Source organism: Ovis canadensis, chromosome 17 (assembly GCF_042477335.2).
Source record: "Ovis canadensis isolate MfBH-ARS-UI-01 breed Bighorn chromosome 17, ARS-UI_OviCan_v2, whole genome shotgun sequence".
NCBI classification, from domain to species: domain Eukaryota; kingdom Metazoa; phylum Chordata; class Mammalia; order Artiodactyla; family Bovidae; genus Ovis; species Ovis canadensis.
In genome coordinates this window covers 45,836,714-45,860,810 of record NC_091261.1, presented here as the reverse complement: position 1 = coordinate 45,860,810, position 24,097 = coordinate 45,836,714, and the positions used below count along the sequence as shown (strand labels likewise).

The window sequence follows — 24,097 nt, the reverse complement described above, 5'->3', positions numbered from 1 at the left end:
TTGATGAATAAATTAATTCATTTTACAAATTTATTAAGTATCTATTCAATTATAATTGTGTTGAGTTCTCTGAATGACAAGAAAAGAGTGCTGTGTCTATGTTAAAGGAAAAACTTTAAGGAATCAGAAAAGGCTTCACACAGAGGATGTCAAATTCAAATCCTCACAAGTGAAGTCTCATTTGGCAAGAAAGGAGAAAGACAAGATTCAGGCAGAGCTTATGGACCAGTATTTGATAAGGCTTTGAAGGAGGATAGAACATGGATTAGGAAATCGAATTATATATAGCAGCCGTGTGTGCAGGAGATTTTCCTGGTTCTCCTGGGTTGGTTCTGGTTGTATCTGAAGTTAAGAAGCTATTTGATGGTCACACTGATGAGGCCTAACAGAGGTATAGAAACTTACAAGTGAAGTAGAACAATTAAATCAATTGGGAACCTTGGAATTTTTCTGAAAATGGTTGAATACAAACCATTAAGGAAGGGATGAATATATAGCAGAAGCCCTTTCTGCCACTGAAGGTGTCTCTTCTTGGAGATATACAGAAGTTTTGATGTGGCCCATTTACCTGGTTAAAGTCACATTAGAACATTGTCTATACAAATTAAGACTTTTTCAAGACTGCTATTGCTAAATATGTATAATTAAAAAAACAAACCCTTCCAGTAACTAATCTTGTATCTCTTACAGTACAAGTGTAGAGTTCCTGGTATTAGTATGGTACTGTAAGCCATACTTAAAGTGGTTTTGATGAAAGAGAAAGGCTTTTCTTAACCTTTGAATTACATCGCTAGGAGTTATAAGAAAAGTAGGTCTATGAATAATGAAATAGAAAAGAAAACTGGAAATTAATGTTCTACCCATGAAGACTTGCCAATCACTGTGAAAAATAAAGAGCTCAGAAAATGATGCCAACATCATTTAGTGGCTAGATCTCCCTGAACCTTTCCTTCCTCACTGCAGAGACAGGATGAATCCTGGGAAAATAGCTGAAACATAAGTCACCTATCATCCAGCTGGTCCAGGGCCTCATGGAACACAGATGTTCCCTTATCTTTCTCAAAACCAGAGAATGTAACAGATTATTGAGAGGGAATGCTTTGAATCCTTGTAGCCCAATTCCTTAGTATTCTAATGTCTGTATTGCTTCCCTACTCTCCTATAATCCTCATGATTATTTTCCTTATTTATTTTTAAAACTGTTTCCTCATGCTTTCCCATTATGTTACATTTAGCTTTAGGATATTTTCTGTTGCATAGGAATACTCATGTTCACAACCATCATCAAGTTTGTTAGGAAAATTCTTTTTTGAAGAATCAGTTCTTACAGTCTTAATTGTGCATAGACTGCCTGGGTTTCAGAAGGCTGTAGGTAAGCACCAACCTGGTAAAGAGAGGAGATCTATCTTTTATTATGTACAGCCCTATGTGTGTAATGTATTTGTAATATATTAGTAATATATTTATATATATATGAAATAAGGTTACCAGTTTTACAATTAGATCAGGTAGATGTTTAATTCATAACAAGGTAAAAAACTGTAGAGTTAATGTAACTAATAGTGTCTCTGATATTTCTATAAACTAAAAGGATTGTGTGATACATTTTGTAAGAGGCAGAGCTTGTCTTTTAAATTAAAATTTTTTGAAACTGTAAAAGATATTCAGCTTTCTGGTTTGTCCTTCTATTTCAATATTTTATTGGCTATTCTGGGTATTTTATCTCTTCATATACACCTTAGAATGAGTTTGTTGATATCCACAAAATAAGTTGGTAGGATTTGGATTTGGATTGCATGCATTGAATTTAGAGATCAAGTTAAGAACAACTGATGTCTATCTTTTATCAGAGTTTTGTAGTTTTTCTCATGTAGATCTTGTACATGTGTTGTTAATTTATATAAATACCTAAGCATTTTAATTTTTGTGGAAATGTAAATGGTATTGGGTTTTATTTTTTTTAGTATTTATTTATTTTTTTTTAATTTTAAAATCTTTAATTTTTACATGCGTTCCCAAACATGACCCCCCCCCCCCCACCTCCCTCCCCACAACATCTCTCTGGGTCATCCCCATGCACCAGCCCCATTCCACTGTTTATTGCTGCTGATAGGAAAGTGATTGATGTTTGTATATTATTAAACTTTGTATCCTGTAACCTTGCTGTAATCACTTATTGGTTCCAGGAACTTCTACATAGATGATCAAGTCATTTGTGAACAAAGACAGTTTATTTCTTCCTTCCCAATTTGTATATCTTTTATTTCCTTTTCTTGTCATATTGCATTAGCTAGGACTTCTTGTATGATGTTGAAAAGGATTGGTAAGAGGGGCTGTGCTTGCTTTGTACATTATCATAGTGGGAAAACTGAAAGCTTTTCACCAATTAACATGGTTTTAGCTGAAGATTTTTTTTTAGATATTCTGTATCAAATTGAGGAAGTTCTACTCTGTTTTTCGTTTATTGAAATTCTTTATTATCAGTAGGTTTTGAATTTTGTCAAATGCTTTTTCTGCGTCTCTTAATATGATCATGTGACTTTTATCCTTTAGCCTATTAATGTGTTGAATTACATTAATTTATTACCTACTGGGAAGAAACTTCCCATCTCACTTACATTTGCTCCCTTGGATGATGCTAAATTCAATACACATAGAAAAAGAGGAATCATTTTGAGATAGAATATTTGAAAGATAAACATGCAGAAAAGCTTTTAAAATAAGACAAAGAGAAGTGGAAGCAGAGATTGGATTTCAAAATGTTAGAACATTATTTCCTGAATACCACATAGCCTGAGTAACAAATGGTTTATTAATAGGAACTTTATCCCCAAGGTCCTCTACCCCAATTTCTTCTTAAATGTATAGGCCAAACTTCTTTATCACACTCTTTGTTATTAAAATCTGTTATCTTATTTTTCATTTCTCCACATTCAGTTTTTCTTTCATTCTTTGTTTATAGAACATGTAGAAATAAATAACCAAGATATTTTTTTGATTGAAGAGATTTTTTCATTGTAATTTTTCCTTCAAATATATTTTCTGAGATGTATAATCATGTTTGGTATAATTATATGTATAATGTTTTAATTTAGGCCATATAAAAAGTTCTTAATTTTCTATATATGTAGTACTATCCCGATTTTATATCTGCCATCTGCCTCAGTGAAATGTGCCATGGCTAGAGTTCCCTGTTAAAGATTCAGTTAATGATCAGTAAAAAGAGAATGTGTGTGTGTGTGTTTAAACACAGAACATAATTACTCTGTTCCTTTTGAAGAAATTGCCTCAGACCTTCAATTATTTAATTCGTTAACCTCTTTTAGGCGGGGAGCAGCCTATTCCTCTTTGGAATGAACATGACGGAACAGCGGATGGAGAGAAGCCTAAAATTCTGCTCTATTCTTTGAACTTGCAGTTTAAGGTAACATAAATAATAATATAATAATGATTCCTTAAGAAGTATTTTTCCACTTAATGTATGCTTATAGAAAACTCATATGATACATGAATATGCCAAATAGAAAATAAAATTGAAGTATTAAATATAACCCTATCCACTTAGAGAAGAAGCTTTAACAATTGAATATCGTTTAGGATTTTTCCTGTTTGTGTGTGTGTGTATATATTATATATATATATTTATATTTCTGCCTTTTTAAAAACTTTGAATACCTCTCCACTTCAGAACATTTAGATCTACTTTATCTTCTTAAACAGCTGTGCTATATATTATACAGTTGGAAAAATTTAAGTACTTCCTTCTAATGAACATTTATTTTTTCTGATTATTGCTATTATAAATTACTCTGTAAGAAATGTTTTGTACACTTGTCCAATTAAAATAATACCTTAATGTAAATTTTATTGCTTCTAATGTTTATGATATTAGTGTTCTTAAAAATTATTCATACCAAATAGTTACTTGTAATTAATGTATTTAACCCATGAAGAGTCTGTATTTTGAATACAAAATACTGAAATGAAATTTAATAGCTAAAATTTTCTACTGACATGAGAAATTAAAGGATGTTGCCAGTTTTGTCAGTTCAATAGGCATCCAAGATATTTTAGAACATGGTATTTTATTTATCACGTATTGAAAGATTTCGTTTGAATGGGTGTATATTGTTGATTTAAGATTCTTTTTTTCCTCCAAACATATATAAACTACTAGGGTATTCAGGTAACAGCCACAACTCCCTCAATGAGAGCTGTAAGATTTGAAACTGGGTTGATTGAACTGGAACTTTCAAACAGACTTCAAACCAAAGCTTCCCCAGGAAGTAGCAGCTATCTGAAACTGTTTGGTAAATGCCAAGTGGACTTAAATCTGGCTTTAGGACAGATTGTCAAACATCAGGTGAGTGCTGAATATGTTGATATTAAAACTGACTTTTAAATGCTGCATATCATTTTGAACTACTTTAAGTATTATTATACTTTTAAAAGTATTTAGTTTAAGTTCTGAAAATTTGATTGTAAATTCTAATGAAAATTCATTGAAGAAGACCCTTATAATTTTGTCTGGCATTTCATTTGAGTATTTTGGCAGTATATTGTTTTGGCAAATACAATCACATGAAATTTAACTAGCATCTTCATGAATACTTATAACTTCTCTTGATTTTGTTAACGCTCTGTATTAACATTGCATGCGTGCTAAGTAGCTTCAATCACGTCCAACTCTGTGTGACCCTATGGAGTGTAGCCCACCAGTCTCTTCTGTCCATGGGATTCTCCAGACAAGAATATTGGAGTGGGTTGCCGTGCCCCTCTACAGGGGATCTTCCCGACCCAGGGATCGAATCTGCATTACCTGCATTTGCCAGGCAGGTTTTTTACCACTAGTGCCACCTAGGAAGCCCCCTGTATTAACATTAGTCAATCCTTAAAATGTTACTGGGCTTCCCTGGTGGCTCAGATGGTAAAGAACCCGCCTGCAATGCAGGAAACCTGAGTTCAATCCTGGGGTTGGGAAGATCCCCTGGGGGACAGCATGGCAACTCAATCCAATATTCGTGCCTGGAAAATCCCCATGGACAGAGGAGCCTGACAGCCTACAGTCCATGGTGTCACGAAGAGTCAAACACGAATAAGCGACTAAGCTCCCGTTTGAATAATGGCAAATTTTACATGCCATAATGTTAAACATGTAAAGTTAAACATATATAAACACACACACACAGAGTAGTAAATCAGATGCTGTTTTATAAAAACTTAGCTTTCATAGCTCATAAGGGAATTTCTGTTTTGCTAAAAATTAGGTAGATTTTTAATCATTTTCCTTCTTTACTTTGAAGACCTGATTAAAAGAATACCAGTCACACTTTTAAAACTGAATGGCTATATTAAAGATTATGTGGAGGAGTAAATGAACAAAAATTTCATGTCATCTCTAGAAAAACTAATTTTTTCTAATAGAAGCACAGTTTGAGAGATCTAATTATCTTGCCATTGAGGATATAAACCTAATCCTAGCTGTTATATGGATTTTATGTATCATTTCCTATTTATTTCTTATATAACCATTCATATTGTACATTAATTTCAAGTGTTATGGTATAGAGTATCAGGAATTTATCATTGAGAAATGAAATGAAGAAAAGTATACTGTAGTTCTTTTGGTGAACAATACAAGCTTCCCTGATAGCTCAGTTGGTAAAGAGTCCGCCTGCAATGCAGGAGACCCTGGTTCAATTCCTGGGTCAGGAAGATCCGCTGGAGAAGGGATAGGTACCCACTCCAGTATTCTTGGGCTTCTCTTGTGGCTCAGCTGGTAAAGAATATGTCTGCAATGTGGGAGACCTGGGTTCGAACCCTAGGTTGGGAAGATCCCCTGGAGGAGCGAAAGGCTACCCACTCCAGTATTCTGGCCTGGAGAATTCCATGGACTGTATAGTCCATGGGTCACAAAAAGTCGGACACAACTGAGTGACTTTCACCATTAATGGTGTTAAAAAACTTTTAATTTAATATACAATGGAGAAAAGACAATCTCTTTAACAAGTGGTGCTGGGAAAACTGGTCAACCAGTTGTAAAAGAATGAAACTAGAACACTTTCTGATACCATACACAAAAATAAACTCAAAACGGATTAAAGATCTAAACGTTAAGACCAGAAACTATAAAACTCCTAGAGGAGAATATAGGCAAAACACTCTCTGACATAAGTCACAGCAGGATCCTCTATGACCCAGCCCCCAGAATATTGGAAATAAAAGCAAAACTAAACAAATGGGACCTAATTAAAATTAAAAGCTTCTGCACAACAAAGGAAACTATAAGCAAGGTGAAAAGACAGTCTTTGGAATGGGAGAAAATAATAGCAAATGAAGCAACTGACAAACAACTAATCTCAAAAATATACAAGCAACTCCTGCAGCTCAATTCAAGAAAAATAAACGACCCAATCAAAAAATGGGCCAAAGAACTAAATAGACATTTCTCCAAAGAAGACATACAGATGGCTAACAAACACATGAAAAGATGCTCAACATCACTCATTATCAGAGAAATGCATATCAAACCCACAATGAGATACCATTTCACACCAGTCAGAATGGCTGCGATCCAAAAGTCGACAAGCAATAAATGCTGGAGAAGGGGTGGAGGAAAGGGAACCCTCTTACACTGTTGGTGGGAATGCAAACTAGTACAGCCACTATGGAGAACAGTGTGGAGATTCCTTCAAAAACTGGAAATAGAACTGCCTTATAACCCAGCAGTCCCACTGCTGGGCATACACACTGAGGAAACCAGAATTGAAAGAGACACGTGTACCCCAATGTTCATTGCAGCACTGTTATAATAGCCAAGACATGGAAACAACCTAGATGTCCATCAGCAGATGAATGGATAAGAAAGCTGTGGTACACATACACAATGGAGTATTACTCAGCCATTAAAAAGAACACATTTGAATCAGTTCTAATGAGGTGGATGAAACTGGAGCCTATTATACAGTGAAGTAAGCGAGAAAGAAAAACACCAATACAGTATACTAATGCATATATATGGAATTTAGAAAGAAGGTAATGATAACTTTGTATGCGAGACAGCAAAAGAGACACAGATGTATAGAACATTCTTTTGGACTCTGTGGGAGAGGGAGAAGGTGGGATCATTTGGGAGAATGGCATTGAAACATGTATAATATCATATATGAAACGAATCGCCAGCCCAGGTTCGATGCATGATACTGGATGATTGGAGCTGGTGCACTGGGACGACCCAGAAGGATGGTCCCGGGAGAGAAGCGTTGGGGGGGGGGGGGGTGGGACGGTTCAGGATGGGGAACACATGTATACCTGTGGCAGATTGATCTTGATGTATGGCAAAACCAGTACAATATTGTAAAGTAATTAACCTCCAATTAAAATAAATTTATATTAAATAATTAAAATTAAAACATTTCTGTTATTTGCTTTTATTGAGCTTTTCATTTTATCGTAGGTTTATGAGGAAGCTGGTTCTGATTTTCATCAAGTTGCCTATTTTAAAACTAGAATTGGATTAAGAAATGCCCTGCGAGAAGAAATCAGTGGTTCTTCAGATAGGGAAGCTGTGCTTATTACCTTGAATCGACCAATTGTGTACGCACAGCCCGTGGCCTTTGATAGAGGTAAGATAAAATCTATCAATACTACTCTATCAGATTTAGAGATGTTTTGGTAATACTAGAGAAAGTCATCTGTAGTTTACCAGCATAAATGCTTGACAGTATATGTCTCTTAAATTTGAAATGTGAGCATCCAAAAAAAGTTTGTGTATTCTCATCAGGTTTTGAAGTTACTTTACTTTTTAAAGTTATTTGCTTTTTACATGAATCTATAGGAATATCTGATGTAGAATTTTAATTTTAATGCTCAGTTTTTTGGTTTCGGTAACTATTGCACCCATTCTTCTTGGCAGTGTCTTTATTTGTTTATTCTATAAACATTTATTGTTCACTATGTATAAGTGGAATACATATACGGAAAACAGGAACTCTGCCTTCAAAGAGCTCTCAGTTCAGTGGAAAGAGAGCAAAGTAGACTCCAGAGTTAAAATATATATATAAAAGTGTATATATATATACATATATGTGTATATATATATATATACACTTTTTTTTTCTTCTGATATATTAGGGAGTTCTCTAACTTTCTCTGTGCCTCTCAGAGAAGAGACTAATTTTTTAGGTTCAACTTGGAGTTAGGAGAGAGATAGTTACTCATGAGATAGGAAATGCAAGCTTGTCCTATTTTATCTTTGTAGTTGGGAACTAAATAAATATTTGCCAAGTGAAAAAGAAAAGGAATATACATATATAAATGCATATAAGCACAGGGGCCCAAGAAAATATAGCAGCAACTTTCATAAAGGAAAATGATGAGAAATAAGGCTGAATGATAGGGTCAAATTAGTGTCCCTTGGGCAAATATAATGGTTATTTTAGAAGTAATAAAGAACCATTTATGAAGCCATAAAATAAACTGGTGATGGGCATTGGCTGTTGGTAAGATCAGTTTGTTAGAAAACTACCTCTAACATTTTGTTTTGCTAAATCTGGTACACTTTTTTTTTTTTTCCCATTTCTCACCTTACCATCCTCTGGTAAGCTTCCAATGGATTCCTTAAAAGTACTTCTACTCTTGTATCCATGTCCTAACTCTTGCTTTTCCTTCTACTTCTCCGACCTCTTCATCTTTATTTTCTCTTAAGACTCCCCCTCTGTATATAGCATTAAATGATGGTTTATTTACCCTCAGATTTCATTCTTATTACAAACTCAAATGTTTTTTACTCCTCTAAATCACACTTTTAAAATGTATACTTCTAGTACTATATACCTCTCCTTCAAGAATTTTTAGCAGTTGTAACAGAAAGCTTTGTATGGTCAGGGACCATGTTTGTTTTCCTTTGTGATTCTGTCCCATTGCTTAGCATATAGTAGGCATTTCACAAGTAATTCATTAAATGAGTGACTAGACCTGAATTATCTTCTGTGGTTTGCCATTTTGCAGTTTCCTGCTTTCTGTTTTTTTCATTTGTCTGGTTGACTATATCCTCTTAGATTCTTTCTAGTTCTAATGCTACAATTTTCTGGGACTAATTTTTATTAATCAACAGGATTTTATAGTTAAACAGTTTTACTTGCCATGTAGATTTACAGCTTTGATTTTAATATTTCCTTTGCCCTGTCTTAATTATCAAAAGCTGTGCTGTTTTGGCTGAATTATAAGGCTGCATATGACAATTGGAATGAACAACGAATGGCTTTACATAAAGATATTCATATGGCTACGAAGGAAGTGGTAGATATGCTGCCTGGTATCCAGCAAACGTCAGCCCAGGCATTTGGGACTCTCTTCCTGCAGCTCACTGTGAATGATCTGGGAATTTGCCTGCCTATCACAAATACTGCACAGGTATAAAAAATAGAATCATAGTCCAAGATTTAGAACCAAACATTTCTACTAACCATATTTTTGTGTGTACAGAGTATAACAATAAATATTTTCAGGGTAACAGTTTATAACTTGAGTTTAATAAACAGTAAGATTGAATTCCTTCCAACATTATTCATCCACGGAGTATTAAATGTGGATCTCATGAGACCTTTCTCTGAATCATTTTGATGTGCCTCATAACAGTAATGAGATTGACACCCATCTAATAAATCTTTATTTTTATTTTGTATTTGGCAAAGACATCTTTGGCATATACTTGTTGATAAAATAGAAACATACTCAAGAATATGATATAATATTTGATAATTTCATCTAAAACAGGGTAGGGGATTTCCAAAGTCTTTCAAACTGTAATATTTAATGGTAACAAACTTCCAAGGTATGTGTACTGGATAAAGCAGAAATACTCTGTGGTTTAAGAACAGTTCTCGGGAATGCATATTTGCATGCTCACTTGTATAAGAGAAAAAGCTGTGAACCCCTATTATGCTAAGAAGTTATGATTATAACAAATACAGAGGTCTGTGTTTTATTGTTACAGTTTACCTTAACCTGTAACCAGTTGTTGAATGAATTTATCTTCTAGTTATTGTTTGACAGGAAAGTGTTAAGAAAACTTCTGGGTTGAGGAGAAAACTTCTGGGTTGAGGATTGGCAGTATGTGTTATGTTTGTGCTTCAGGAGTTGAAAAATGATAATACAGCATGTTGGACAGACTTCAGGAAGGCTATAACAGCAGGGATGGTTATAAAAATGAATGTTCCCCACAACTAAAACAGAGACCTGAGATTTTAAAAAATAGATAATCAGCCTTTTACACGTTTAGTTTTAAAAGAACTAAATGGCAAGTGCATATCACATGGGCAGTTTAATGTTTTAAAGTAGCACCTTTCTAAGCTGCTTTTTAACAAAGCTCTCTAAGGTTAACTCTTTCTATATGTTGGGTCTTCTAAATCCTAAGAGATTTCCAAACTTTAAAAGTTGTCACCTTTTGTCTCATTAATGTATTTTGCAGTCTAATCACACTGGAGACCTTGACACTGGTTCTGCCTTAGTACTGACCATTGAAAGTACTCTCATCACTGCTTGTTCTTCAGAATCTTTAGTCAGTAAAGGGCATTTCAAAAACTTTTGTATCCGTTTTGCTGATGGCTTTGAGACGTCATGGGATGACTGGAAACCAGAAATTCGTGGGGACCTAGTAATGAATGCCTGTGAGTTTCTCATTTTCTGTATGAGCTTTATAATTTTAAAAAATTAAAATAACCCCAACGTCATTAGTAAAACTAAAGGATATTCGTATATAGGAACTTTATTGGACTTTGTGAAATAAAGACTGTTTCTAATTAAAGATACCAGAACATATTTGTGAAAAACTGCTGCTTTCAGTAGTTTGGGTAAGTAAACCAACTTGATATTCTTATTGATGGTATAGCATTTGCTCACCCCCTGATACTTCTTGTAATTGATTAATGAATGACCAGGTAAAGTATCTTTATTTTGTGGGAATCTTAAAAGAAAGGGCTATATGTATAAGATCCAGTTCATTCTATAACATAATACAGGATAGTCAGGAACTTGAGCCATAAGTAAATCCACACTTCCAAACATGTAGTATACAGAGTATAATTTGGGTGAATTCCTCTGATTCCATAATGTTCATCAAGGTTGGGAATAACTGAAGCTGTGTTTAATATGCTATTTTGAAGATACAGGGGTTTGTTTTTAATATTTTAAACATTATAGTAGATTTGATAAAGTATCATTAATCTTATAATGAAAAATTATATTTGAGAATTAAAGGTTGTGAATTAAAATTCCTCAGTTAATCTGTAGACCAAAATTAATACTTACTTTCCAGAAGATGATATGCTATTATTTAGCAATTTTCCCCTCTCTCCATTGGAAGAAAATCCCTCCAGTTGTGGGTTTTCTTTAGGTATTTGGAAGACTTTCCAGTGTTTTCATATCAAAAAATTAAAGTTTTGGTATTTAATTTCAGTAAAATTTTAGGTGAAATTCCTGGATTTGAATGCTTTGCATTTAGATAATTAATAGGAAAAATACTAGGATGTCTTTGAAATACTTCAGGTTACTAAGAAGACTTGCTATCGAAGTACTCAGGCTTAATACCCAAAAGACCAAAAATAGCCTTCATCAGCAACCTTTACAAATAATCATTTTACATGGTTGTTATATATATTTTTAAAAGTCACCGTAACTGTCTTTTGTTTGTGTGTTTTTTTCCCTTAAAATAAATTTAAACCTATTGACTTTTATTCAGGTGATATTTTGTCATCATTGTAGTCATATTGGATAAAATATATTTGGAAGCAAGGGATAATACTGTTTCCTTAACAGTTTAAACAAAGGGAAAATGCATAAGAAATATACATCTGACTCAAAATCAAAAACATATTAAGAATATAAACAGTAGCTTAGCACTTCAGTGGACATTATACCAACAAAGTAGAATACTAACATGCTATAATAATTGTGAAAATCATAATTTATTTTGAGTTTTGGAGGTTATCAAATGACTTGTATTTGTAACATGCTTATTGTTCGGTATCTTGGGAGGATGGCAAAGGAGGTGAGTAGAGTAGTTGTTTTGTTGATAAAAAAGATTTCCAAATTGCAAATTTGCCAAGTAGTTTACTATTTTGTAGTTTTTGTTAGTAATAAGTATACTTGCATGTAACTGATATTTTTTTTTAAAGAGTCGAGTTTAGGGCAGAGAAATAAAAATTAGGATTTTTTTCCAAAGATCATTTAAAAGTCATGCCCTAGAAAACAGGTGACCCACTGTTATTTCTTCTCTCGGTAATAGTATTTGGGGAAATACAGTTAAAATTAGAAAGCACGACCTGTAGGAAGTGTTCCATGGACCATTTAAATAAATAGTAAAGATTAGACTCTTTTCATTGACATGTACTTAGAGAAGCTAAACTATTAGAAATTTGAAAAATTCCAGTCGTTCTGCTAACACCTGGACAACAGCATCTGTTTGTCACAGCAAGAAAACTGCCATCCTGGATTTTGGTTGGTCCAACTCAAAGATGACAAGTACAATGGGAAAGAGCCCAGTTGGTTTCCTACTTCTCACTTTGAGGATTCAGATCTAATCCTAAGAATTTTAATGTTCCTTATTAATACACCATGGCTCTGTATTCTATGAATTTATGTAATCTTTTTTTTTAACTTTTAAAAATTATTTTCCATTTCTTTGGATTGGAAGTCTTCAATGTTTTCTACCCTTTTCTAATTTACTAGCCTTATTATATTTCTCCAGTTTCAAAGGGTTTTGTTTTCATTCTAGCATGTTTAGATTTGCAAGGGTTGTTTAGTTTTTTTTTTTTTCTATTTTGCTCTGTTTTATAACTATGACATTAAAGGTGAATTAGGTAATGTGAGTTGTAGAAATATTTTATTTGGGGAGAGTCTGTTAAACAATTTAGGCTTTATTTTCTTTAAAAGTTGTTTGAAGGATGGTATGTCTCTACTTTTAAAACTGTTGATTAACCTCTTAAAAAAAGCTAAAGTTATCTGATTAAAGCTAAGTTGTAGAAAATTCTTCAAAGTTAAAGTCAGATGTATTCCGAGGATAAGTCAACGAGCTCAGGAGACTGATCTCATGAGACTGACATAACGGCAATCAGTCTTTTTTTTTTTTAATTCTCATAAAAAGGTCCTTGTCAACGTAAAAGACAGGGCTGATGAATCATGTCTGTGAACTGATGTGGCAGTTCTTAGTTATCAAAAAATCAGTTTTAAAGTATTTGCATTCTCAAAGTGCCATTTACTCATGATGGTACAAATTGTCACAGCATCAAGAAACTAGAGTTTCAGAGTTGGCCAGATATTGGCCAACAGATGTGGAACTCACACATAGAATGTAAAGGTAAAACTGCAGTTAAATTCTTTTTCTTTATCGAAGTATAGTTGATTTATAATCTATTAATTTCAGGTGTATGCAGTTTAGTTCTTAAAATCAATAAGAATAAAATATTGTGAGATATGAAGTAGATTTTGCAAGTCATCTAAGGTCCTTTTCTTTCTCCAGATTAAAAACTGAAATCTAGAGAGACTAGTAATCCTATTTAGATAATTTTTGAAAGAAAAATTACAGTATATTTAACCACAAGCATAATTTTGTTAAGGATTATTTTGGGGGTGATTTTTGTGCAGGTGTAGTTCCAGATGGTACCTATGAAGTATGTTCCAGGACTACAGGACAAGCAGCTGCTGGTGAGTTCACATTTGGTATTACTTTTGCTATATGTATCAGGTAGAATTCTGCTTTAATCTATTTTTCCTGCCTTTGTATTAGAGGATCTTTTAACCAAAACTCATTCTGTTATTCCCTAATTTTTAAAAACTATTTTGCAATAATATTAGTATATTTTTATTTATTTAACAATTAATTAGACACCACCAGTGTATAACATAACTACAAAATGTTTGGGGAAAGACAAAGATGAATAAGATACACTTTCTACTCTATAAATTTAAATTCTAACAATGTAGTTATGGCTCTTCAGTACAACTATAAACTGTAATAAGTGATAAGCTCAATAAACTATTGATATAAAATTCCAACTGCTATTGAAATTTATAAGAGGCAGATAAAATATCTAAATTACAAAGGATACTAGAATGAGAGAAAGCTTTATGGAAGAACTAGCATTTCAACAGGGACTTGAAAGATGGATAAAATTGTTTCTTAGGCAAAAATGGAAAATATATATAGGGAAAATTCAGGCAGAGAGAAAAATACCTATTTTGTCAGAACACAGGTTCTAATTAGCATTGCCTGAATTGGCTGCAATAGTTATGTGAAAATAAGATGGGAAAAATCTTAAGTCCCAAAATAAGGAGTTTGGACTTGATCTGGTGGACAGTGAGAAAAGCACTGAATATTTTTGAGAAAGAAAGCAGAGGTGGCAGTATCAAAGGGATACTTTCATGGGTTAGTTAGAAAAATCTAGGAAACTGGTTAGGAGATACTATAGAAGTAATAACCTGTCTTGTCTCTGAGATAATAGCATAGTGTAAATTTTTATTATTTTGCCTGGTATAAAATTAGGGTAAGCGAGAGATATTTATTTAAGAGCTCTTCAAATGTTGAGGAGCAACTGATTAAGATTTCTCCTTATTATTCCCTCTTATCCTCCCAATGTAGTCCAAGTGCCCATCCTAAGTAAACTGTCCCAGAAAATGGCAAGGCCTGAAGTCCCCACTGACTGAAAAGGTTAGGAAATTTCCAGCAATAATGTTAGAATTAAAATGTGATAACTGAAGTAAACATACATAATGGGAGGAAGAGCACGGAAAAGTCTTTGTCAGGACTCTGGCTTTTTAGTGAAAATACATTCAAACTAGCTTAACCAAAAGCAGGAACTTATCAAAAGAATTATTTGCAGATCACAGTTAAACTTAAGAATGGCTGTCTCAGTGAAGAGAAGGAACCAGGTCAGTTCAAGTTAGTCTAGAAACAAGATTCCAGCTGTCACCAGGGCGCTTCCCAGCTCTTGTCTTTTCTTCATTCTGGCTGCCCACTTTTTCTTACTGCTGACGTCCTTACACGTGGCATGAAACACAGCTGCCAACAGCTCATGAACCTCATTTCCCCACCCTCAGTTACTAGAAAGGGACCATATTTTCTCAAGTCCAAAAGAGGATTCTTAGTTTTCCAACTTTGACCCTTACTTAGACTGATTATCTAATTAATTCTGTCTAATGAGGGAGGGTCATTCCAATCCTACTACAGACACAGGAAGGCAGATGAATGTGGGGCTTGGGGAGGGGGGATTTCATAGGTCACAAGGGGAAAGTAGAGTGCTGCGCAGAGGAAACAGTAATTACACACCATATAACAGGCAAATCAGCCCCATAGTCTCATGTTTCTGACAGAACTATGAGAGGTATTAGTTATTACACAGGGCCATCATCCATTTTATTCCTTGAATGTAGAATTACTTAAATTTCTATACTTAAAGACTTAACAAAAATGCCTCTTCTTTATTTAAACAGAAAGTAGTAGTGCTGGAACCTGGACACTCAACGTATTGTGGAAAATGTGTGGGATTGATGTCCACATGGATCCTAACATTGGAAAAAGACTGAATGCTCTGGGTAACACCCTTACAACCCTGACAGGAGAAGAAGACATAGATGACATTGCTGATCTAAATTCAGTGAATATAGCTGACTTGTCAGATGAGGATGAAGTTGACACTATGTCTCCCACTATCCATACTGTAAGTAAATTCAGTTAGACTTTTTCAAGACTGGCTTTTACCCTGAGAAAGGGATATTATTAAATCATTGTTACTTATTATAGTTGCTAATTGTGAAGGAAGAAAGGGAGTGGTGGTTCTTTGTACCTACATTTATATAATTTTTTTTGTCATAATATTGTCTTTTAATTGAATTGCTTGTTTCATAATGACTGTCAGCCAGCTTGTGCCTTAACCTACAGATTACACATTAACAATAAAAGCAAAGAGCAAGCAAATCTGGGGAGAGAAAGTAGATTAGTGGTTGCCTAGGCCTGGAAGAGTTTAGGGGTTTGGGAGAGGGGAGGGAAGAGACTGCTAATGTTATAAGGTCTTGTTTGGGAGGTGTGAAAATCTGATGGCTGCACAGTTTTATGAATATTCTAAAAACCACTGCACTATACATTTTAAATGGGTGACTTTTAAATGGCATGTGAATTATATCTCAGTAATGATTTTAAAAAATTAAAGTCAAAAGCAAAGTGCACACACAAAATATACATTTTATTTTTTTAATATACATTTTAAAAATGTGTATTTCCATGTATGCTGTACATATTCTGTCTGTAGTATCAGATTATTTGATCAGTAATTATTATTTATTAGTTAAAAAGAAAGTTTTTCTCTGCTTTCATTCCAGTATTAATTTTTTATAAAATCTGAAATATCATGAATTAGTTTTGTTCTTGGAAACAAAATTTTATTTAAAAAGTTAACGTTACTGTTTATTGTTTAGAGTTCAGATGGAAGTGCAGTAAGTGGAGATGGCTACAAGCTCACCTTTGGGCAGCGACTTGTAAATCACCTACTAGGCCTCAGGCCCCCACATCAGCGCTATTCTGTTCCTGCAGAGTATTTTTGTGACCCAGAGATGTGGGCCTCCCCTCAGTCTAGCCAGTCCCATTTGAAAGCATGCAGAGCTCACTCATGGGGAAACGTAGGTAGCAACTATCCTTATGAAAATGAAGGGGTTTGAATCACTGGAGAATTCAAATCATCTTACTTAACATAGATCGCTTTGATTCTTGCATGCAACTTTTGATTTAAGGTGCTATTTCTGTGATAAGAGTTGCTTTGTGACCTGGGGGTGTTACTGACAGACATGCTTTTGATTTTTCAGGAAGCTGTTGATTATCGAAGACAAGGAGCATCTGGTAGCCAGCCAGGAGAACTTAGAGGAAGAAAAATTATGAAGCGTATAGTAGATATCCGAGAATTGAATGAACAGGCCAAAGTAATAGATGATCTTAAGTATGTATAATGATTTTTAATACACTATAACATTCCCTAATAATAGAACCATGAGATTTTAAATGAGAAGGGAACTGGATTGGAGCTAGTACCACCCCCTTTAGTTAAGTAAATGAGATCACCAAGGTCCAGAGAAGTTTGGTAATTTGTCTGAGATCATACATTCATTAGTAATAAAGCTGAAAACATTAGTCTAGTGCTTATCACAGCTCCCCATTTCTGAGCATTTTAAGACTGACTTTATGTCAGTCTTTATGCATATATGCATCTCTACATGTCTGTTTACATGTATCTTTACATATGTATATATGTGTGAGTGTTTTGCTAGCAATATTTTTGGAATTGCAAATGTTTGAAGAGAGGAAGCAAGTTTAGAATTTATTAAGTACTTATTGTGAATCTGGCATCTTATCTCAATTTAATCCTCATAACATTTCTGCAAGATTAGATGGCATTATCCAAACTTTATAGAAAATTGGCTCAGGGAGATTTAAAAGTCAAAATTTGAACTTGTCTTGGTCTGAATTCAAACTTCATACATTTTTTTGTTTGCCTGTTTTAGCAGGTCACTAGAACTGAAATGAGTCTAGGGCAAGTCAAGAGCAGGGAGTAGGTGGTACTAATTTTTTTATCTGTTGCCTACTATATAGTACTGACTAGGTCATACTTGTTCTGTAAAGGCTAAATATTCTTCTTGCCAAACTTCATAATTTTGTTTCCCCCCAAGGTGGTAGTCATACGTCAGCTTTTCTAATCTTTGTACACCTGTATCTGTGGGGGTTTTTGTATTCAAGGATTTAACAGAAATGTATGCAATATATAGTGAAAGTTATTCTCTAAAAACTTTTCTGTAAAATCAGTTACAATGATTCATATTTTCTTGTTGACTTATATTACAGTTTGAGTTCTGTAATCAGGGGAAAAAATGACTTGTAGCAAAGTATACTTCCTCTAAAATTTTTTCTGAAACTTACAATTATACATAAAATTTTACATACAGATATTATTCTGCAGAGCATTTCCATAGCTTTCATAAGATTATTAAAGAGACTTCTTGATGTAGAAACAGATAAGAACCATTTCCTAAAACATTAAAGACAGTTTTTCCTTTTTTTTTTTTTTTTACAGTTTGCCAGGTATGGGTATTAACATTATGGAGGATTTTGGCCTCTCCATACAGAATCTTTGATATTCTGATAAGTTAAAGAATCAAAAAGGAGCAAGTAAAACTCATTCTTTCTTTGTTAGCTCTTTACACTAACTGCCATATTTGTTTTGCATCCAGAAAATTAGGTGCAAGTGAAGGAACTATAAACCAGGAAATTCAACGTTATCAACAGTTAGAATCTGTTGCTGTGAATGATATTAGAAGAGATGTTCGTAAAAAGTTACGGAGGTCCAGTATGCGAGTGAGTAAACAAAGAGGATTTTATTAAATTATACTATTTTAAAAATGCTGTTGTTTTCTGAAAGTTATGATGATACTTATGTTGTTCTCTTGCCTTCTCCATTGCTGGTGATAACATTTTATTTTTATATCTCATGTCTACTATGTATTAAGCACTGTTTAAAGCACTTTACACTTACCAACCCATTAAATCTTTGTAACAACCCTATGTGTTAGCTTGTATCATTGAGTATTTTCGCCATTTTAAAGATGAGGAAACTGAGGCACAGAGAACTCAAGTAATTTCACCAAGGATACACAGCCAGTAATCCCAATGGAGCCAAGATTCAAACCCAAACAGTGGGATTCTACAGGTTATGCCCTAGCCACTGTGTTTTGTTTGCCTATCATAAAGTCATACTCTCTTTTTTGACTCTAAGTCAAATGTGAAATCTTGAAATGTCCATTCTACCCCATCCCATTTTCCACAGCTAACATTACTCTTAGCCACTACATACTCTCAGCACTTTATTCTTACCTTTATTATTTACATGTTTAGTTGCCCTTACTAGAGTTTGAGTCTCTTAAAGGACAAGTTATTTATCTTTGACCCTACCATCTACCACATTCTCGGATTTAGCCTAGTTACTGAACAACTGAAATAAATATAGTAGAAAATAATTATAAAACTTATTCAAATAGAGGTAGGTTGCTTTGGGTCAAAGTGGTCTTCTTAGTAGAAAAACTAATATTTTAAATATAGCCAGCAGAACCCTCCATTTTTCTAACCAGAATAAGGTTTTGAGTACCACCCCAATACACATGGACATCACCAGATGGTCAACACCGAAATCAGATTGATTATATTCTTTGCAGCCAAAGATGGAGAAGCTCTATACAGTTAACAAAAACAAGACCAGGAGCTGACTGTGGCTCAGATCATGAAATCCTTATTGCCAAATTCAGACTTAAATTGAATAAAGTAGGGAAAACCGCTAGACCATTCAGGTATGACCTAAATCAAATGCCTTATGATTATACAGTGGAAGTGAGAAATAGATTTAAGGACCTGGATCTGATAGGTAGAGTGTCTGATGAACTATGGAGTGAGGTTCGTGACATTGTACAGGAGACAGGGATCAAGACCATCCCCATGGAAAAGAAAGGCAAAAAAGCAAAGGAGAAAAGGAAAGATATAAGCATCTGAATGCAGAGTTCCAAAGAATAGCAAGAAGAGATAAGAAAGCCTACTTCAGTGATCAGTGCAAAGAAATCGAGGAAAACAACAGAATGGGAAAGACAGAGATCTCTTCAAGAAAATTAGAGATACCAAGGGAACATTTCATGCGCAGATGGGCTTGATAAAGGACAGAAATGGTCTGGACCTAACAGAAGCAGAAGATACTAAGAAGAGGTGGCAAGAATACACGGAAGAACTGTACAAAAAAGATCTTCACGACCCAGATAATCATGATGGTGTGATCACTAGTCTAGAGCCAGACATCTTGGAAAGTGAAGTCAGGTGGGCCTTGGAAAGAGCATCACTATGAACAAAGCCAGTGGAGGTGATGGAATTCCAGTTGAGCTGTTTCAAATCCTGAAAGATGATGCTGTGAAAGTGCTGCACTCAATATGCCAGCAAATTGGGAAAACTCAGCAGTGGCCACAGGACTGGAATAGGTCAGTTTTCATTCCAATCCCAAAGAAAGGCAATGCCAAACAATGCTCAAACTACTGCACAATTGCAGTCATCTCACATGCTAGTAAAGTAATGCTCAAAATTCTCCAAGCCAGGCTTCAGCAATACATGAACCGTGAACTCCCTGATGTTCAAGCTGGTTTTAGAAAAGGCAGAGGAACCAGAGATCCAATTGCCAACATCCGCTGGATCATGGAAAAAGCAAGAGAGTTCCAGAAAAACATCTATTTCTGCTTTATTGACTATGCCAAAGCCTTTGACTGTGTGGATCACAATGAAGTGTGGAAAACTCTGAAAGAGATGGGAATACCAGACCACCTGACCTACATCTTGAGAAACCTGTATGCAGGTCAGGAAGCAACAGTTAGAACTGGACATGGAACAACAGACTGGTTCCAAATAGGAAAAGGAGTATGTCAAGGCTGTATATTGTCACCCTGCTTATTGAACTTCTATGCAGAGTACATCATGAGAAACACTGGACTGGAAGAAACACAAGGTGGAATCAAGATTGCCGGGAGAAATATCAATAACCTCAGATATGTAGATGACACCACCCTTATGGCAGAAAGTGAAGAGGAACTAAAAAGCCTCTTGATGAAAGTGAAAGAGGAGAGTGAAAAAGTTGGCTTAAAGCTCAACATTCAGAAAACGAAGATCATGGCATCTGGTCCCATCACTTCATGGGAAATAGATGGAGAAACAGTGGAAACAGTGTCAGACTTTTTTTTTTTTTTGGCTCCAAAATCACTGCAGATGGTGACTGCAGCCATAAAATTAAAAGACGCTTACTCCTTGGAAGAAAAGTTATGAGCAACCTAGATAGCATATTCAAAAGCAGAGACATTACTTTGCCGACTAAGGTCCGTCTAGTCAAGGCTATGGTTTTTCCTGTGGTCATGTATGGATGTGAGAGTTGGACTGTGAAGAAGGCTGAGTGCCAAAGAATTGATGCTTTTGAACTGTGGTGTTGGAGAAGACTCTTGAGAGTCCCTTGGACTGCAAGGAGAGCCAACCAGTCCGTTTTGAAGGAGATCAACCCTGGGATTTCTTTGGAAGGAATGATGCTGAAGCTGAAACTCCAGTACTTTGGCCACCTGATGCGAAGAGTTGACTCATTGGAAAAGACTCTGATGCTGGGCGGGATTGGGGGCAGGAGGAGAAGGGGACAACCAGGGATGAGATGGCTGGATGGCATCATGGACTCGATGGACGTGAGTCTGAGTGGACTCCGGGAGTTGGTGATGGACAGGGTGGCCTGGTGTGCTGCCATTCATGGGGCCCAAAGAGTTGGACACGACTGAGCGACTGAACTGAACCAATACATAAGAACTGATTAAATCAGAGCTGCTAAGGTTAGAGGAAGCGGGGAAGGCTTCAGGGATCCTTAGTTCATTGGCTTGAGCTGTCTTTCCTTGCTCACCACCAGAGTCCCAGACAACGTTATTTGAATACTGTTCTAAATTATTTAAATTAGGGATAGAATTCAACTTAATATTCATCACTGGCTTCTGATGATACTAAATGAACAGTGATGATCGGTAATATATAACTTTAAAATTTTTGACACTGTGTACTTCACAGTCATGTGACATAGTGTTAATGTTGCTTGCATACTATTTATAAGTTAGTTTATATTTGGCAATTAACTTTAAAAAATAAAACTAGGTAGAGAGGATTAGGGAAATTATTGAAATTACATCTATGTTCTTAACATTTATCAAATTTGTCAATTCCCTTTTAATTCCACTCAGTTCCCTTTTAATCCTCTTGCTTTCTCATCTCCATTATTAGACTTTTTAATATCCAATCTCTCCAAACTACAAATTTGAAGAAGGATTTAGAGACAAGGAGGGTGTTCCAGTCGGCACTTCCTGCCTGTCCTTTTCTGTAATTTGAGCTCTCTTGGTGGGGTAGTACTTGAAATGATTAGTGTCACTCTCTCCCTCACCTTTCTCCTGGAGTCCTTCTGTTCAATTCTCATTTTCTTTTCTTACTGTTTTCTTTTTTCCCCCTGATTTCTGTACCTCTCAGCCTTGCTCCCAATCTTTCCTTTCAGGCCAGCTAGTGGCTCTTACTTTCCTTTTAAGAGGAACTGACGTATGGACTAAAGAGGAGCTGATTCCTGCTGCACTTTGACCCATCTCTGTTGTTAAGTGATATTTAAAGTCACGATTTAAGAGAACTTGTTATTGATCTGAAGGAGACTAACTTGTTAACTAGCAGAAAATTTTATCTGAAGTCAGATATTATAACAGCTAAAGTCACCCTATTTCTTTCCCCTTCATTAGGCTGCTTCTCTAAAGGATAAGTGGGGTTTGGGTTACAAACCAAGTTACAGCAGATCGAAGAGCATTTCAGCTTCTGGAAGACCACCTCTTAAGCGAATGGAAAGGGCAAGGTAATAGATTTCAATCGATGAAACAAGTAGTAAGATTGCTGACTCTTTTGCCAAAGTTCACTACTTATTTATTTTGTTCTAATTGGGCAAATTACAAAATTAAGGTAGCAAATGGATGCTGTCAGTATAAGAAGTTTGAGGAATTCTGTCTCATTTAAATATACTTTTATTTTATAAAAGTCATTATGTATTTTTTAGTAATGATGTACATTGTCATTTAGACAAATTTATGTGTAAACTTACAGACCATCCAAAGAAATAAATATTTGCATATTTGTAACTGTAGCTTTAAATTTGTCACTGTAGAAAAGGTTCTTTTTTTTTATGAAATAGAAAATTAGCATATACTGGAGGTTCAACAGAACCAAAATTTTTTTTCTTTTTTTATATTTATTATTATTATTTTTTTACTTTACAGTATTATATTGGTTTTGCCACACATCAACATGAATTTGCCACAGGTGTACATGTGTTTGCAATCCCGAACCCCCCTCCCACCTCCTCCCACACACCATCCCTCCAGGTCATCCCAGTGCACCAGCCCCAAGCATCCTGCACCCTGTCTTGATTTTATATGGAAAAATGTAAATTTTAATATTATAGAAAAAGACACAGAAAAATATAGTTTTACTAGTGAAAAAACAATATAGGGACTTCCCTGGTGGTCCAATGGTTAAGACTTTGCCTTCCAGTGCAGGGGGTGGAAGTTCCATCCCTGGTCAGGGAACTAAGATCCCACATGCCTCGTAGCCAAAAAAACAAAACCTAAAACAACAGAAGCAATACTGTAACAAATTCAATAAATATTTTAGTCCACATCACATACACACAAACTAAAAAAAAGAAGAAAGAAACCTTAAAAACACTATACAATAAGTATAAATTGTTTTTTATAAGGTTTGGTTTTAGAAAATCCTGTGTTACTCAAAGCCATGAATTTTGTTTAATGCAATGATAAAGATTAAGGCGTACCAAAAGTTCAATCCTTGGATAAAGTAAATATTTAGAAATAAAGTGTTAATGTCATTAATCAGACTTTTATAAAAGTCCAGGGTTTTTTTTAAGAATATTAATGTTTAATAACCTTATATTTTACTTACAGTTCTCGAGTAGGAGAAACTGAGGAGCTCCCAGAAATCCGTGTGGATGCAGCATCTCCTGGACCCAGAGTCACTTTCAATATCCAAGATACAGTAAGAGAGAGACTATTTGTTGGTGATATATAGTGCTAAAGAATATTTAGTAATTACTAAATTATATGAGTTACTCAGTGAAATACTAATTCCTACAAGTGGAGTATGAATTATGATGGTTAAAGTCTCTGTACTTTACCAAATAGGGCTCTGCCCGAATGCTATCATTGAGAGCCGTACTGCAAGTATTAGTGTTTTATGTATAGTCTCCATACTGCTTGCTCATAGGTAGAAACGTTTTGTTGAATAATTTCTTTCAAGTTCAGTTCCAGATTAAACTAGGTATTTTATACAAATGTATATGTATATGTTTTTTATTTATTTTATTATTTATGTACTTTAGCTCAAAACATATAGAAATAATATTAGAAACTAGTAGTAAAAAAGTCAGTTTCAAAGTTATAATTTTATAGCATTATAATTTTATATTAT

At 34.8% G+C, this 24,097-nt stretch overlaps 1 protein-coding gene across 9 annotated transcripts in view; it reads left to right on the top strand.

Annotated features, from left to right (window-relative positions):
• BLTP1 (bridge-like lipid transfer protein family member 1) overlaps positions 1-24,097 on the top strand; it is a 202,584-nt gene that overhangs the window by 143,350 nt on the left and 35,137 nt on the right. For 8 of the 9 annotated variants that reach the window (XM_069557468.1, XM_069557472.1, XM_069557473.1 and 5 more), the window contains 11 exons: positions 3,327-3,424; positions 4,178-4,363; positions 7,457-7,625; positions 9,203-9,414; positions 10,472-10,670; positions 13,645-13,704; positions 15,490-15,716; positions 16,855-16,985; positions 18,271-18,394; positions 22,363-22,472; positions 23,575-23,665. In XM_069557468.1, the coding sequence (XP_069413569.1) occupies positions 3,327-3,424; positions 4,178-4,363; positions 7,457-7,625; positions 9,203-9,414; positions 10,472-10,670; positions 13,645-13,704; positions 15,490-15,716; positions 16,855-16,985; positions 18,271-18,394; positions 22,363-22,472; positions 23,575-23,665 (1,607 nt within the window). Of the gene's footprint in view, positions 1-3,326; positions 3,425-4,177; positions 4,364-7,456; positions 7,626-9,202; positions 9,415-10,471; positions 10,671-13,644; positions 13,705-15,489; positions 15,717-16,470; positions 16,672-16,854; positions 16,986-18,270; positions 18,395-22,362; positions 22,473-23,574; positions 23,666-24,097 lie in introns of all 9 variants that reach the window. The other variant, XM_069557476.1, reaches the window with a different exon arrangement.